The 16,186-nt window shown below is 38.0% G+C and overlaps 4 protein-coding genes across 5 annotated transcripts; 1 reads left to right on the top strand and 3 right to left on the bottom strand.

Moving 5' to 3' along the window:
• The first annotated feature begins 513 nt into the window (after positions 1-513).
• Positions 514-3,060, top strand: LOC137745658 (uncharacterized). The gene is made up of 8 exons (XM_068485652.1): positions 514-674; positions 1,322-1,403; positions 1,492-1,559; positions 1,675-1,772; positions 1,969-2,105; positions 2,285-2,352; positions 2,543-2,606; positions 2,694-3,060. The coding sequence occupies exons 1-8, from the start codon at positions 664-666 to the stop codon at positions 2,709-2,711; spliced, it is 546 nt and encodes a 181-aa protein (XP_068341753.1). The 5' UTR covers positions 514-663; the 3' UTR covers positions 2,712-3,060.
• A 266-nt stretch (positions 3,061-3,326) lies between these two features.
• Positions 3,327-6,037, bottom strand: LOC137745656 (folate-binding protein 1-like). Of its 2 annotated transcripts, none has more exons than XM_068485648.1 (4): positions 5,875-6,037; positions 4,103-4,467; positions 3,632-3,960; positions 3,327-3,515 (listed from the first exon to the last, which is right to left on the bottom strand). In XM_068485648.1, exons 1-4 carry the CDS (start codon positions 5,933-5,935, stop codon positions 3,401-3,403), a joined length of 870 nt encoding a protein of 289 aa, XP_068341749.1. In that variant the 5' UTR covers positions 5,936-6,037; the 3' UTR covers positions 3,327-3,400. The 2 variants fall into 2 exon arrangements, with proteins under 2 accessions (XP_068341749.1, XP_068341750.1); XM_068485649.1 differs by having other exon boundaries at positions 4,103-4,461.
• Positions 6,038-9,035: 2,998 nt separating this feature from the next.
• LOC137745659 (dormancy-associated protein homolog 3-like) lies at positions 9,036-10,705 on the bottom strand. The gene is made up of 3 exons (XM_068485653.1): positions 10,506-10,705; positions 10,049-10,243; positions 9,036-9,524 (listed from the first exon to the last, which is right to left on the bottom strand). Exons 1-3 carry the CDS (start codon positions 10,624-10,626, stop codon positions 9,415-9,417), a joined length of 426 nt encoding a protein of 141 aa, XP_068341754.1. The 5' UTR covers positions 10,627-10,705; the 3' UTR covers positions 9,036-9,414.
• Positions 10,706-11,586: 881 nt separating this feature from the next.
• Positions 11,587-13,571, bottom strand: LOC137745660 (uncharacterized). The gene is made up of 2 exons (XM_068485654.1): positions 13,437-13,571; positions 11,587-12,155 (listed from the first exon to the last, which is right to left on the bottom strand). Exon 2 carries the CDS (start codon positions 12,151-12,153, stop codon positions 11,812-11,814), a length of 342 nt encoding a protein of 113 aa, XP_068341755.1. The 5' UTR covers positions 12,154-12,155; positions 13,437-13,571; the 3' UTR covers positions 11,587-11,811.
• Positions 13,572-16,186: the final 2,615 nt, after the last annotated feature.

The following is a 16,186-nucleotide window of genomic DNA, read 5'->3' as shown; positions in this document are numbered from 1 at the left end:
TATTTATCTTTTAGATGACAATCTTTAAAAAAAAAACAAAAAAACAAAATGCCAAAGTTGAGGTGATGAAACAATAGATATCACCAATAATTGTACTGGGTTAAATTGCCACCTATTGCAATTAGGAAGGTTTGAGTAAGGATGCAATTTGGCTGCTGAAAACTCCTGCAGACACCCAATTACATTTAAATGTGCTTCTTTCATAAAACATTTCAAGTACTTTTTCACGATTCACTTGCATTTTTACTAAGAATTGGTTCCAAAAGCATTTACACCAAAAACTCTTTCAATCAATTTAAAAGCACTTTCAAACGAGTCATTAATAACATCAACATCTTTTTTGCACTTTAAGAAAGTGGGCCTTTACAATGGATCAGTTTCATTTCATAGAAAAGTCACTTTGCCCAAGAATACATAACCCAACCCAAACCCTAAATTTACTTGCAGGCTAGCCCAACATATAAAGGCCCAAATAGTGGCTTACAACTAGCTACACCGATGCGGGGTGCGCGGCTGAGCTCACTAGATTCCGCATCAGTCACTGCTCCAAAAGAAAAATTCGAACCAGAATTCAAGGTTGTATTGTTCGACCTTAATACCAGTTGAAGGGTTTTCTTTGCTTGCTCTTGAAGATCTTAGATTTCTTCATCCTCCATTTCCAGAATGTTCAAGAAGTAAGCTTTATATATATATTGTATGTATAGGTGTTTATCTTTAAATATATGTTATTTGTTTGCTTTTTTATTTTTTTATTTTTTTTATCATTGAGGCATATGATTTCTGGGTTCGGTTTAATTCGATGTAAAACTAAACAACGTTTCAATTTTGTTTTCATTTGTGTTTTCTGATTATATACCTTTATGGGTTTTAATTTTGGATTTATGCCCTGAAGTTCATTTGTTATTTTGTGTAATTGGAAGTATAAATATGAATACTTGGAGCTAACGGGCGCAAAATCAAGCGCAGTGGCATTCTAAAATTCATACAGCCGAGTCATAAGGCGTTGTTGTGGAAGTATAAATTTGAATTGTGCCATTGCTTCTCTGTGGTTTAAGCAACGGTTCTAAAGCTTGATCCTTCTCAGCAAAGTTGGTTTTGTGCTGTATGTGGGATGTTTTGATGTTAAGATGAATCTTGAAAGGTCACTTCTTTTGGATTTTTATGGAAGATGAGGTTAATTATTTGGGGAGGATGGTTAGGGTTCTCAAATATTTGTTTTTGTGTGGGAGTGGTTTGGAGTAGCAAATTTTTGTTTGTTGCAATAGATGCGTAAGGGGAATATTTCGTAATATGATTGCATAATACGTGTGTTATGTTGTAGGTTTTCTACTGAAGAGGTGTCTGCACAAAATCAAGTTAAGGCATCTGTCCAGCGCAAAATTCGGCAGAGTATTGCAGATGAGGTAAGATGATTAAGTTCATAGGAATTTCACGGATGCTTTAAGATACGCTTTACATATGTCTGTAACACAAAGTTAACTTCAACTGCAGTACCCGGGACTCGAACAGGTGTTGGAAGATTTGATCCCAAAGAAATCTCCTCTTATTGTGGCTAAATGGTTTGTCGCTCTGTTGGTCCTGCTTCTGTGTTTTACTTCTTAACTCAGCTATTTGTTTCATGCTGTCTTATCTCCATATATCTAACGTTGTCCTCCACATGCTCGACTTTTGCAGTCAGAACCATCTAAATTTGGTAGTGGTAAACAACGTGCCACTATTTTTCAACATTCGTGATGGACCATATATGCCTACCCTAAGACTTCTTCATCAATGTAAAAGTTTTTTTTTACTGCCAAAATGCCTTATCTCATTAAGTCTGGTCTATGAACCAGTTATACAATCCTTGATTTGCTTCGTCTTTTGAGTGGATTATTTTATTTTTCTCAACTAAAAAGCTACATAGTTGGTGAATGTTCCTTCCAAATAGTTGTAACTGGGAAAGCTTAGGGTTTCCTTTGGGTTTTACAGATCCAGACATAATGAAAAAGTTGCAAGTAGATAGGGGTGCCATAAGGTTTGTTCTCTCTGGTGCAAACATAATGTGTCCAGGTCTAACTTCTCCCGGTGGTGCTTTGGATGATGAAGTTGGTGCAGAAACTCCCGTGGTACGAGTTTTATGTCTCTTTTTTTTCTTTGAATTAATGTAACGTCATACTCATGTTAGAACTTTTTTGGTTCAAATGTTATGTCGAGTTGATTTAAATAATTGTCTTGTCATGAGACGGAAATGTTGAAGTTAAGTTTGTTTTGTATGTCCCTGATTTGTAAAACTGATTACGCTCAGGCAATAATGGCAGAAGGAAAACAACATGCTCTTGCAATTGGCTTCACAAAAATGTCAGCAAAAGAAATGTAAGTTATTTTCTTATTCGAAGGACATTATCGTTGCTTCTCCTCGAGTAATGCCTTGGGTACCCTTAGAATATTGAGGACAAGATATATAATACGAGAGCCTAACTTGTATTACCGACTTCAAAGCTAGCCTAGTTATCCGTTGCTGATTGTCTTAGTTACGAAGTTGAGTCTTCCCCTTGTCTTGCAGAAGAGATATCAACAAGGGAATCGGAGTTGACAACATGCACTATCTTAACGATGGCCTTTGGAAGGTACGTCGTTCAGTGTCTTTGTATTTATGGCCATCGCCGGTGTTTTAACTAGTGTTTCATTTCTAAATCTTTTGCCTTGCTATGCAGATGGAACATCTAGATTGAAGATACTGAAGACTATCCGCGGTAACATCAACAAGAAATGAAGAACATATGTTAGTTTCATCAATGTGGTCTTGACTTTTCTGTTTTTCGGAGTGTTAGGTCCGAGCTTTACGAGTCACGTGTATACCCTAACCATATTTACTTGTTTTGTATTTGTATGTGGAGTGATCATCTTTGTCAAATTCATCGTAAGATGGTCATATCCATTTTGTTATACAATTTAGAGGTATTTTTCTTATATGATGTAAGAGGTGAATTCTCAACTCCCAAGCATATGTTCTTGACATCTTCTCCAGTGAAGAACTACACGTCTTTGCGAAGATAAATGAACAAAATTATGATTTCCTCTTGGACAGTTTCGGGATAGCCTTGGCCGACAGGCCCGGTTATTCTTTGAAATTTCATCGTGATGGGGATAGATCATTGCAATTGTTGGTGTTCAACGAGTAATTCCTAGTAAGCATGAGTTATCAACTTGTGTTGACTACGTCCTTACCCTTTGTACACACCGTCATTGCTCCTACCGATTGAATGGTCCAGTAAAGTGTTCGGATCGCAACGACGATCGATCGCTTGAGAAGAATGCAAGTGAAGAAATGCTAAAACTAATACATTTCGGTGCTCGCAGAATAGCAAAGGGGCAACAAACTTTCTATAACTAAACGTTTTCCGTACTAGAAATACATCTTTTACTTGTTTTTCCTACTTCTCGGACTACTAGGAGATTTCTGGTTTATCTTGGCTTCAAATTTCCTGATTCGTAGAGCGGCTACATTGTGGCGCTGGCTACGTCGTTTTCGTTTGCTGCATAAAACATGAACAAAGAAAAGATCAACAGCGAAGCGAAAAACGATCCAAGTTAGCAACACTACAAAATCTCATTACGGCAATTGAAATGTGGCGGCAGAAGAAGGGCATACCTTACAAACAATAGGCCGGCTGTAAGGACCAATCCTCCGACGGCCCAAGAAACTCGTTCACTAAATGGCATTTCCCTCCACCTCTGCCGGAATTCCTCTAGCAGCCTCAAGCTCTCACCTTTCTGGAGCACCTCAGAAGGTGAAGCCTTCCATGAATCAGCAATCAAGTCAAGACTGCCTTTACCGCCATAGCAAAATGCTTCTTCATTGCTCACGGATACATCATCTTTAACAGCAAATCCTGCCGCATGGCAGAACTCCGTGCCATTACGAATCCATTCAGAGGCCCTGCCGCAAACATAATCATTTACTCCACATGGTGCTAGAACCTGGAAGAATGTAATTAATCAGAAAATGCAATTCCCTAATGCACCCAAAAGAGATCAGTTTAATCACCTATTTCTTTGGCTATGTCAAATTATAAGTCGGTAAAAAAATTGCTCGACTGGAAGTTAAAGGTCACCCACATACCTGTGTTATTGCATCCGTAGAGTAGTAAGCCTCAGCACAAGCCTCAAAAACCCTGTCACAGAAAGAGGCACATATAGCTGGAGGTCCTGACTGCACGCCAATGCGGGGATCACATATGGAACATTCCAGTAATTCCCATACATGCAAGCACTCTGGGCCAGCTTCCCCTGATGAAGCCAACTTCCTAACGGATACCAGTGCAGGATGTGTCTGGGCTACATCACAGCAAGTTTTCTTGCGGAACACCCTGCAAAGGGTCAGATCTTTGGGTCCCTTACTCAGACGTTTTGGAGGTTTACCCTCGGAAGAGAATGGTGGGAAACGACCGCCTTGAGAAATGCATACACTGTCAGGTTTACCTGCAACTAAAACAGATTTAGATAACGTTTAATGACCAACTAGCGTACATGCAAAAATCATTTGAAAACCATGTAAAAAATTCTTTACGTAGGAATTGAATTTCTCCAAAATAATTTGTTAACACTCTTGAAGATGATTGTCACTGCGAACCGGAAAAGCCTAACGTATTGCCCCACAAGAAATGCAATTACATTCTTGCTTGGGATTCTTGGGAAGAACCAGAATTTCTTCTGGTTGCCTTTAAGTTAAAGAAATAAACCATGCTTACATACATAAATCAGATTACAAGAGCAACACCGATACGAGGGCAAATCCAGAAAGCAGATGTCATTCTGATGATTAAGGAAACAACAAGCAGATTGCTTCCAATTTCCACACCTCCATTACATATGAAAAATGAACAATGACCATGCACTCGTAAGATGTGATAAGGCAGTCGGGGCACGCCAAAGACAACTTATGTCAGCTTTAAAAAAAGAGTATGCCCCTTCATGGCTTGTCAACCAGAGACATAATTGACATAGACCTCCACACAAGGTTCTAAAAGAAACTAGGATCTAGGTGGGGGCCTAGACTGGCACCTAGGTGGACTAGACGGATTTAAGTAAATCTATTACATTTCGTGTAAGTAAGTGTCTGTTTACACCTAAAATATATATAACTTCATTATAAACTACAAAATAGAATAACATATATATTAGGAAGTATTGGAACATAATAAAAACATGGGGAACAAACATATAATGTGTATTCATTTAAGTATTCAACAAGTCTCTTCCAATTTATTAAAAAAATAAAATACAAAATGAAAGTTATCTATTTTCTATCTAAGTGAGTCGCAACTTAGACGGATATCTAGACGGGTCTGGGCGGCCTAGGCAGGTGCCTAGGTGGTCTAAACGTCATTTTTTAATTTTCAAACGCCTAGGCATTAATTGGGGCAGTGGCCAACTACCAACCGCTTAGACGGCTCTAGGCGGGGATTTTTAAAACAGTGCCTCCACATCAAACTGATTCTAGCCTACCTCAACTTCCCTCAACTGAATCCATTACATCCGCAATTTGCAATTCTCGTGTCAGAGCAGACATCCAGTGATGTCTGCATATAGTAGACTAAAACTGTACCGATCAAGTGCAAAAAGAATGGGACTTTCTGAATCCTATCTGGATTTTGACCAATACCCAACATCTACAATCCAAAAAAGAATACAAATCCATGATGTCATTGTTCTGCTAAAAAACTGATCGTTTTCGATTGCTGCAAAGTTGGGACACTACGAAATCAACTCCAAAACTGTTCGCTGATTAATTTCAACACAAAAGTCCCGAAAATCAAACAATTAGGATCTGAAAACAAACAAGAAAATTGATATTTAATATATATGAGTATGTGTATGTATGTATGTATTTACCAGTTAAAGAGGGGACGAGTGTATTGAGAACGAGCAGCAGGATCAGAGACGCGCAACCCATTTTTCGTCACTCGGTGGTTTCTTCCATATGAGAGCTGCTGAAAGACTCGGAATCAGAGTCCTGACGAAGTGAGGCAAAACAAAAACTAATGAAAAAATTCTTAAAAACTTAAATTTTAATGATAAATGATAAATAAAAAGGTGATTGAATAACATCAAAAAATAAAAATATAATTTTTTTGTTAAAAATAGATAGTGTGTTTCGTTAAAACTTCTAAACAAAAACTGATCTGGTGAGACCGGTGGCTGTGGTGGGTACCCGGTGACCCGATGTAGCACACGTCTCAGGCCTGTGGTGAAGGACCAAACTGCTAACTGGGTCGGAAGGGAAACATGGACTCAGGTTGGAGGCCCATATATGTTGCCCTTTCGTTTCTATACTTATTTTTACATATTTCTATAAACATCCACATAAATTTATAATATTTCTAATTTATTCCTACTTAAAATAGAGAAATAAAAATTGGCACCATTCCAAACTCTTTCTGTTTTTAGGAATTTTATAACAAAGTTCAAACGGACACAATACAAAGACAACAGCCTTATAACTAAGGTAGGTACGAATGAAACGTCACTTACGCATTCATCGCATGAGTAAAGATTCTCAATGGCTCGGTCCAAAAGCCAGATTCCACCCAAAAAGATCCAAAAGTAACCCGTCTAAAAAAATCTGATAACCCTAAGACAAGAATCACCCACCGCCTCAACCGCCCCACCATTCCAAACCCTTTCTTGATTCTTATTCTCCCTCTTTCACCTTCTCTTCATTCTTCTCCAAAAACGGATTTGCCATTGGGCGCTCCACTGCGTCTGGAATTGACAAGTGCACTGCAGCTGTGGCTCAGAAAAGGACGACGCCATTTCCCAAATTCTGAGTCAAGCACCGCCTGAAATCCTTATGACCCTAGAGCACCAAGAGGAGGTGGCGGACCCACCTACCACGGGATGGCTCTTCGTATGAGGGGTATACTTTTGGAATAAATTTAATTTGAATGGTTGGATATGCAACGAAAAAATAATAAATAACATACAATATGTTATCCTAAAAACGTTTCTATAATCTTACCAAATTATGCTGATAGCACTTTAACAACCACACAACACCAAAATGCATCAAAGTAAGGCATCTGATAAGCCGAAAAACAAAGGTGAGTGGTTTAAGAGGTGCGATGGAAAACAATATTGGAGCAAAAAAGCAGCATAAAAGTCCAAATTTGAGATAAGTACAGAAAAAAATGAGACGAAAGCTCAAGAAAACCAAAATACAAGGGGTCTAAGTAAAATACAGAGAAGCTAAGGAGATAAAAGAGAAGGAAAAGTAGTTGGAATTGGCCAGGGAAGGGGGTTGCCATCGACCCCCACCCAAAGCAGCAGGTGCTGGTGGCATTGTCTTCATGATTCAGTGTATCCATTTTTATCTCATTTATTTTGCTTTAATGTCTTTATGTATTTTAAATTTTCATGTTACGTATCATTGAGGGCTTTAAAAAGAAAAATAAAGAACAGTTAGATCTTTCATGTTGAGGGCTTCAAAAAGAAAAATAAAGAACGGTTAGATCTTTCATATTGCGTTCTAATTAATCTTTGCAACAATTAAATTTTTTATAAAACTCCTACTTGAATGGTATGTACTATTGCAGTCGAACTTTTATTAGTATTTAATATAACAGGATAATACTATTTACACATTTGTTTTACCTTCACACGTATTTGTTAATTTTGCATCATAACATTTCCTCAGTTCATTTGATTAGACAGTCGGAGATTGAGAAGAGTGCATAAGAAGTAAAAAGAAGGGGTGTGCGATCCACACACTCTTTTTTACTTCTCACACACCTCTTGTTGATTTTTATCTCTTAATATTCTTCAATTCATTCGATCTGACGGTCGAAAATTAAAAGACTATATGAAAAGTAAAAAGAAGTGTGATACCTAAAAAGAAATGGTGGACCGCACTACCCTAATAAGGTTAGTGGAGTGTCAACTTCATCTCTCGTATTTTCCACTCTTCAAATGAAGATATATGCATCTCATCATATAGACAAGATTCTGTTATAAGCATATCATCATATCAATGTTAGGTTAGGTTAGGGGCAGCGGCATGGTCCCTTTTGGCCCATACGTCCGTACACAGCTCCGTTAACTTATCGCGGATGGGCATTAGGATAAGTTTTACTAGATCATGATCCCAGAATCCCAGATGGATAAGATTTGTCTCGTGTTCTCTGTACAAGTTATACTAACAAGAGCATCTTTCAACAATCCAGATGGATAAGCAATAACGGAGTTGTACCAACGGAAATTTCAATCGACGTTAGATTCATATCAATGTTTCTGGCAATGGCCGGATCGACATAGAGATTCGGACGATCCCAATACCCTCCCGACTGTCTGAAAAACACATGTGAAAGTCCTACGATGAAATGCCTTCTAGAAATATCTCGACAATATTGGGCAAGACGTGTCAACCACGATCAGCCTGGGGTCTCGACATCACTCTACAAATTGCTTTGGCTTTGTCAACATAACACAATAACGATCAGTCCACCAAATGCTCGACAAATTTTTGCGTGCTACGCGCACATTATTCATCTAAATAGAACTCTTTGGCGCCTCTTCTTGGCAGTCGAGTATGCAAACCCCCTTTCCTCACGGAAAGCCTTACTCTAAGATCGATCCCCCTCAAGGGGAGCTGAAACGTAGCTTTCTGCTCAATTCTGTCTAAAACTTTATCTTTCAATACCAGACTCCTTATTTCCAACGAAGGAGGCCTACTATACGTATACTGGATTAGTAACCGGTAAAAAAAAAAATTCAGTGAACTATTGAAGAAACTGACAGAGATGTAAAGGCGGAAGCCTTATGGTGCTCTTTGACGGCAAGGATGCTTTCACTTGCACGCGGCAACCCGTATTCCGTATTCCTGTTGAAAGAATGTTTTACGCTGAAATTCTTAATCCTGAATCCGCCGGCCATACGTCCACACTTACAACTACGACGAATAGCGCCCATGGATAAGACATCTTTATACAAACGAGAAATATTGACACAAGCACCAGATTATATAGATCCAGTACCACATCATAAAACATTACACATGCACGAACTAATATCCAGTTTTATTAATTCAAAATACAACAGCAGGAACTTGCAAGGGAAAATTTAACACTCTATTTACAAATAACAGCAGAGATTATGCAGATTTAGCAACATGGAAACCCTAGCAACTCGGAACGAACACACCCAAACCCTAGCAACAGCGGAGATTCAACCACTACACTTCTACAGTCGCACATCCACTAGATTGGAACTCAGAACAAACAACACCCAAAACACTACGTGGAAACCCTAGACAGTTTCTTTTTCCTTCCAGTCATGGCTAATCCGTCCACAGAAAACATGTTCATCTCATCGCATGCCGTGAGGAGGGCTCACATCTCAAATCTCACGGATGATTTCGATTGGACAAGAACTCATATGTCACACGTCGTAAGGAGAACGGGCGCTCCTTGCTCCAGCGACCTCGCTCGCCTTCTCGTATGCATCCGATGCTGACCTTCTTCGAAACCGCCCGAATGGCTCCCTGCCATCTAAAAACACAACACTATCAACATTTGCCTCATAACACTGCTCGACTCGTTAAAGTCGACTTACTACTCTTTAAGAATATTAAAGACTGCTCAACTCGTTGAGAAATTTTTATTGTAACGAGAACACCCACATATTTTTATGTTAGCAATGGAAAATATTTTTTTTTTAAGTTATTAATATTTTAATAATCATATTCTATTATTTGTATAATAATAAGCGATGTACCATCTTGTATATCGATAATATTCCTTCTTGTGGTCAGATTTGATACTATTCTCAACAAGGGCATAAATGTCAATTAACAAACAAACATAACTATCACAATATGAACAGCTGCATGTACCTACACAGAAATCCATCCAAATTCTAGAACATTGAAATTTGACACTACAGCCTGTTAAATTACTACCACACCCCTTGTTTCCCTACACATCCGTGATGAGTGGAAGCTCCACTACCATTTGTGGAAACTCGGTCCTACGTGAAGGGAGCCAGGGGTATATCTGACATTTCAATTACTCACCAGAAAATGGGGACACCGGCGGCGTAGACCCGGCTGGCGAAGCCGGAGGCGTGAACCCAGCTGGCGAAACAGGAGCTGATCCGCCGTTACCGCTCCCATAACCTGGGGGCTTAATAATCATGATACTCCTCGTAACTTTCGCCTCCTCCGTCGAATTCTCACCGTACGATCGTACGTTCCCGCCATCTGACGATCCTAATTCAACCAAACCAAAACAAACAATTAAACTTCCGGCGAGATTCCCACTCGTAATTAGTATCAGCCGCGTGATGTAAAAATTTCATGTTGCAATTTCATTTTCAACCGTTTGATCTATTTGCAAATGATCTGAGATTATCGATTAAAAGCTTTTATTCCTGGAAATTTAATGTAAATTTGGAAAAAGGTTTAGCAGTTAGTTGTGTTCATCGCGTATGCTAATACACGGCGACTAACAAGTACTAAAACGACGACGCACCAGTGGCAGAGCTGGACCGGAAACTGAAGGTTTTGTGCTTCCGTAGTTTCCCGAGACCGCTGTCGGGCTGCGGCCCGGCGACGGTGTCGTCCCAAAGCTGGTCAAGTAGGCGAAGTCCCATGTTACTGCAGGATCCCCGAACGGTAGCAGAACTGCCGCACTTTAAATATTGGTAGTGGGATTGGACTACTGAGGGAATGGTTATTTATTGACGGCGGAGGCGTTAAAGGTCGAACAAGTTTTCAGATCGAGAGATATCTGGAACGTTCGTCGGATCCAGAGGGAGTGCTGACGTGGCATGTAGATCGGGGAGCACGTAGTTGGCGATAAGATCGAGGTGACTAAAGCGGACCCCAGGCTAATAGGATTTTTTATTTTTATTTTATTTTTTTGGTAAAGGTTAATAGGATATTTTATGGCGTAACACCATATGTTCTTATATAAATAGATGAAAATGATTTTATTTAAGTGTTTTTTTATATGTATAATGACATATCGTTCATGTGTTTATGTTTCGATTACACTGAAAAATCTCTTCAATAAGTAAGAGTGAGATACTATAATGCCCTCATCTTATTTGCATTTAGGTAAATTGGTTAAGATGATTATTCAAAACCTTGAAGTACATCCGGCTTGGTTAGTAAGATGACGATATTGGAAAAACGAATTACGTAATTTATGTGAGTAAGTTAAAACATATGACATATTTGAGTAGGTTTTGGTACCGCTACCTGGACATCCGGGTTGCACAATCCCATCCAATTGGGCTTGCTTTGTTTGTTTGCTATTTTGGGTCACTGGCTTCTAGGCCTGCAACTTGGATTTGGGTATGGTTTTCCGGTTTGGGCCGGGCTTTTCTATGAATTTCCAGCTTGATCCAACCTTCCTACCAAAAGAAAAATGTAATTGAATATGTGTAATCCTTCAAACATGTGACGTTCTCAATCATAACCATGAGCACTTTCAGTTATTTTTGTCAATCACCGCCAAAAATCGCTCATGTTTTTCTCGAAAGCGCTTTCAACCCCAAATAGGCCCTAAACCAAGCTGATGATATGCTGATTCTCGTGATTGCATTTCATAAGTTGCAATCCGATGAATAATATCGTTGAAATCAAAATCAACATCCAACCAGAACATTACATCGAAAAATCAAAAGTTCCACCAGTGTTCATGATCATGGTAGCATAGCAATTGAAAGACATATCCTACCACACAATCCTTCGGTTTACATTCCCCGGCAGCCCGTCTAGAACAAGGACAACTGATACTGACTACCATAATGCAAGTACACTCAAGTGATTGTTCAGAGTAGTTTGACACCTGCTTCAACCACACTATCAATGACAGCTTTAACTTTACCGTGATATTTCTGTTCCTTCTTCAAGTGGACAGATACAGCGGGAATGTTCTTGAGCAGCAGGCGCTCCCCTAATATCTTCCCAATCTTTGCAGCAGCAGCAACATCACGACGTATCTCCATGATTTCTCTCAAGGCCTTTTCTTGGGAGCTTGCAGAAGATGCCACTGTGGCAGTTGGTGTGTGGATCACCTGGGCGCTTACGTATTTGTTTGTGAAGTGCATCTTCAGGACATAGGGCTTTAGATACTTTGTAATACTAGGTGGCCTGACAGGAGGGATACCCATTTCTGTTTGCACATAAGTCAGAACTTCAATCATACAAGTTTAACCGAAAATTTTGACTATCAATGGACCACGATTAGCTGCTCGAAAAATGAAACATGAAGAAAAACAGTGGAATATAATTCAGAACTTCAATCATAAAAGTTTTAACTGAAATTTTTGACAATCTATGGACCACAATTGGGTGCTCGAATAATGAAACATGAAGAAAAACAGCGGAATTATGTACAGACAAGTACTACATGAAGAAAAATGAAGCATCAGTGCAGTATTACCATCATATATATAACTCCCACAATGCAGCAAAACATCAAAGAATAAACCAAAGCTACTTAGGCAGCGATAGAATGGAAGTCCTTGATTTCCACCGTTCTACGATTCAGTCAATCAAACCAAAACTCCACAACAACAAAGTCTTTTCCTACTAAGTGGGGTCGGATATATGAATCCAAAAACGCCATTGCGCTCGGTTATGTACCACGTCTTCCGTTAGATCTAAGTACTCCAAGTCTTTTCTTAGAGTCTCTTCCAAAATCTTCCTAGGTCTTCCTCTACCTCTTTGGCCCTAGACCTCTGTGTCGTAATCGCATGTTCTAACCGGAGCGTCTATAGGCCTTCGTTTCACATGCCCAAACCACCATAACCGATTTTCTCTCATCTTTCCTTCAATTCGGCTACTCCGAACAAAAAAAATATATTTAGGGAAGATCTCCTTTTCAAACTTTCAAACCTGAATATACTCTCTATCCCTAAGCCCCTATAGTAACTACACAGAGTATGTGAACCCCATGATTGTATTGGATTCAAACCACACCATGTGGCATGTATCAGATCAAAGGAAGAGAAATAAAAGCTCTAAGGGAGCGATTGAAAGTGATTGCCCAATGGTTGATTCTTCTATCAAACAATTGGTGTACAACTTCTTAACCTCCAAACTCACACCAACTGCGCTAAAAATAATCGATTTCAAGACATGGGTTCTTCCTAATTTAACACATAGTAAACAAAGAACGAACCTTTACATTATATACATCTCACCAGGAATTTAAACTAAAAAGCAAAATGAAATGGGAATTGAAATTTAACCAAGCAAAAATAAATTATCGTAACAAAGAGACAATTTATCCCATGAAATTGGCACAAATGATATTTGGGTTTAATCGACTGAAAGTTGGAAATATACAGGATTTCGATTTCAATTTTTCCTGAATTTTCTGGGGAACCAAACAGAGCATTTAAGTTCCGAAAATAGGACCAAGAGAGAAGTAAGTCTAAGAGTTGCTTACCAAATTGGATGTCTTGCAAAGAAAGCTTGAAGCGATGGGTTCGGAACTCACTGAAGTGCTCAAAGTTCAGAGCTTTCGAAATGGTTCAATCTGCCAAAACGAAACAGTAGAGGTTTCAGTGTGTTTTTTCTTTCTTTTGTTTTCTATTTTTATCTGAAGGGAAGAAAATAAGGGAATGATCATTGGGCCTTTTTAGCCGGTATTAGAGCTTGGGCCTTTTTAAGGCTTGTCGCCTGTTTGAGACTTTTTCATTTGAAACTTACCGTTGTTAGGGGTGCAACTAGGGCGGGTTGGAAGGTCAACCCAATCCTAATCCAACTTTTACAATTCAGGTTCGGGTTCCGGTTGGGTTTCATTCGGATTCATTTGGGCTCGGGTTTAATTGGGTTATGGTTTACTTGGGTTGGGTTCGGGTTGTCCAACTTTTTTCAGTTTAATCTTGTAATAACTTAGTTTTCATGAATTCATGAAAAAATTAAGCCAAGTAGCATCAAAGCTAGCTAACTTTAATTTCAGAAATCCATCTACTATAAAACTTTAGGATTTAGAGACTACAAATATGAGTTGACTAATCAAAGCCTTAAAAAGCTTAAGTAATTATAAAGGGTAATTTATTAAAAAATATATTAGAAAGCGCGTTGGTTTTTGGACTTGGCTTACTTGGGTGTAATATGAGCATTAATTGATATGGGTTACAATATGGTTAGATTGGATTTGGTTAGTCGAGTTGGGTTGGGGATGAACGGGCAAATGATCAACCCAACTCAACCCAATCAATGAACGGATTATAACTAAAAGAACCACTTGTTCGGATTTAAAGTCGGGTTGAATATGGACGGGTTCGGATTTGGAATAACATCCAAATAACATAGGTTTACAGGACCTTTATACACACTCATCTGCAATTTTATGATTATTCAAGGGAGGGTTTTACATACCTTTCTTGCTAAACATTTAGTCATCCATCCTCGTGTTCTGTATGCTTCAACTAAGATGTTACTAAACTTTTGTCTTTTCTTTACTCGCTTTATAAAAATCTCCTTATAAATGGGGAGTGCATTGAAAATTCAAGAAGTGAATCATTGTAGCAAAAGGTTGCATTTTTGTTTGAGGGTGAGTAGCATCCTATTTATCATAGTTGGAAAAGTATAAATTTTAAAATTTATGCTTATTTAATACATACATCTTAAAATTTAAGCTTTTACAATGATGATAAATAAGATGACAGGCAAAAATCTTTGCTCCCAAAAGCCACCATTATTGAAATGTGATGTTGGTGATTGGAGTATATATGATAGAGACATATTGGGGTCAGTACTAAAAAATTCCACCATAAACTAAAAGGAAAAGATATTTCTTTGACCAATATCATCGGATCAAGTAATTTAGATTTTTGAAATTTTATCTAACGATTAAAAATTATTATAACTTTTAAATAATCAAAACAGATGAACTGTTGGATAAAATTTAAAAAATTCGGATTACTTAATCTGGTAAACTTGATGGAATAGATCGAGAGAGGATCTTTTTTCAACTAAAAGGGGGTGAAGTATCATTGAAAAGGGGAAAACTGAAAAGAGCTACTCCTAGCAAAGATAGGGGAATCATATCCACCTAGGGATTCACCCTGCTGTCTCCTAAACCAACACACACAAGTTATTAGTATTGCGATAATATTCATCTTTATTTGTAAATGATATGTTTTAGATTCGAATCTCCTGAATGACGAATTTTATATCAAATTAGGTTGTCTATTGTATGGTTTAGCCGATCTTTCTCACACACAAGTTATTAGTATTGCGATAATATTCATCTTTATTTGTAAATGATATGTTTTAGATTCGAATCTCCTGAATGACGAATTTTATATCAAATTAGGTTGTCTATTGTATGGTTTAGCCGATCTTTCTCATTTTTTTAGTGTAAAACATATTGATGTACTGAATAAAACGCGCACACACAACACCTTCTATTTAAATAAAAAGAAAACTAACGAAAAGTAAAAAAAAAAACTTCCTTTTTAATGAAAAGCCATTTTTAAAGATATAGTGAATAGTAACAGATAAATGTATAAATGTGGTTTTTCGTTAAAAGTGAACAATATCGGGAGTGTTTTGTTAAACCTCTCTTAAATCAAAGAAAAACTAATAAAAATAACTTGAAAACTAATGTAAAGTAAATAGTATCAAGATTGATTTTTTAATATAAAAATATGATTTTTCGTCAAAATAAATAGTACTAATATCTTTTCGTTAAAGTTCCTTTAATCATCTCTTTTGCTTCCAACACGCAAACCCTCAACAGCCAGCGTCATGCTGTCATTCACTCACTGTTCTCCTTCTGTTGCCATGCGGTGTTGAGTTTCACTTTGTACAATTTTCACCCGGCTTTCACTCTTCATCTAATCAATGTGATCGTGATCATTTCTTGGTCAAAAATGTCATCAACTAAACGTTCCAATTTGGCAACTTGTAGTTATAGTAGAAAACAATTCTTAGAGATGGGAAATGCAGGCAATGTTCGCATCTTTTTGGTAGATAGAACTGGATAATGCGACTTGAGAGTATTTTTAATGGAAATCCCTACTTAAAAACGTATGCAAACTCCTTTAAAAATTCATTTAAGGACTTAAAAGAGTCTTTGTGTCACTAAAATAATATTGCCTACAATAAGATAATTCTTATAGTACAAACCTTAAATTTGAAGTTTATTTGATTTCCTCCATTGACCTCAAATGGTAAAAAGGAAAA

Source organism: Pyrus communis, chromosome 9 (assembly GCF_963583255.1).
Source record: "Pyrus communis chromosome 9, drPyrComm1.1, whole genome shotgun sequence".
Classification (NCBI taxonomy): domain Eukaryota; kingdom Viridiplantae; phylum Streptophyta; class Magnoliopsida; order Rosales; family Rosaceae; genus Pyrus; species Pyrus communis.
The sequence above is the reverse complement of the archived record's forward strand: the minus strand, read 5'-3'. Positions and strand labels throughout refer to the sequence as shown.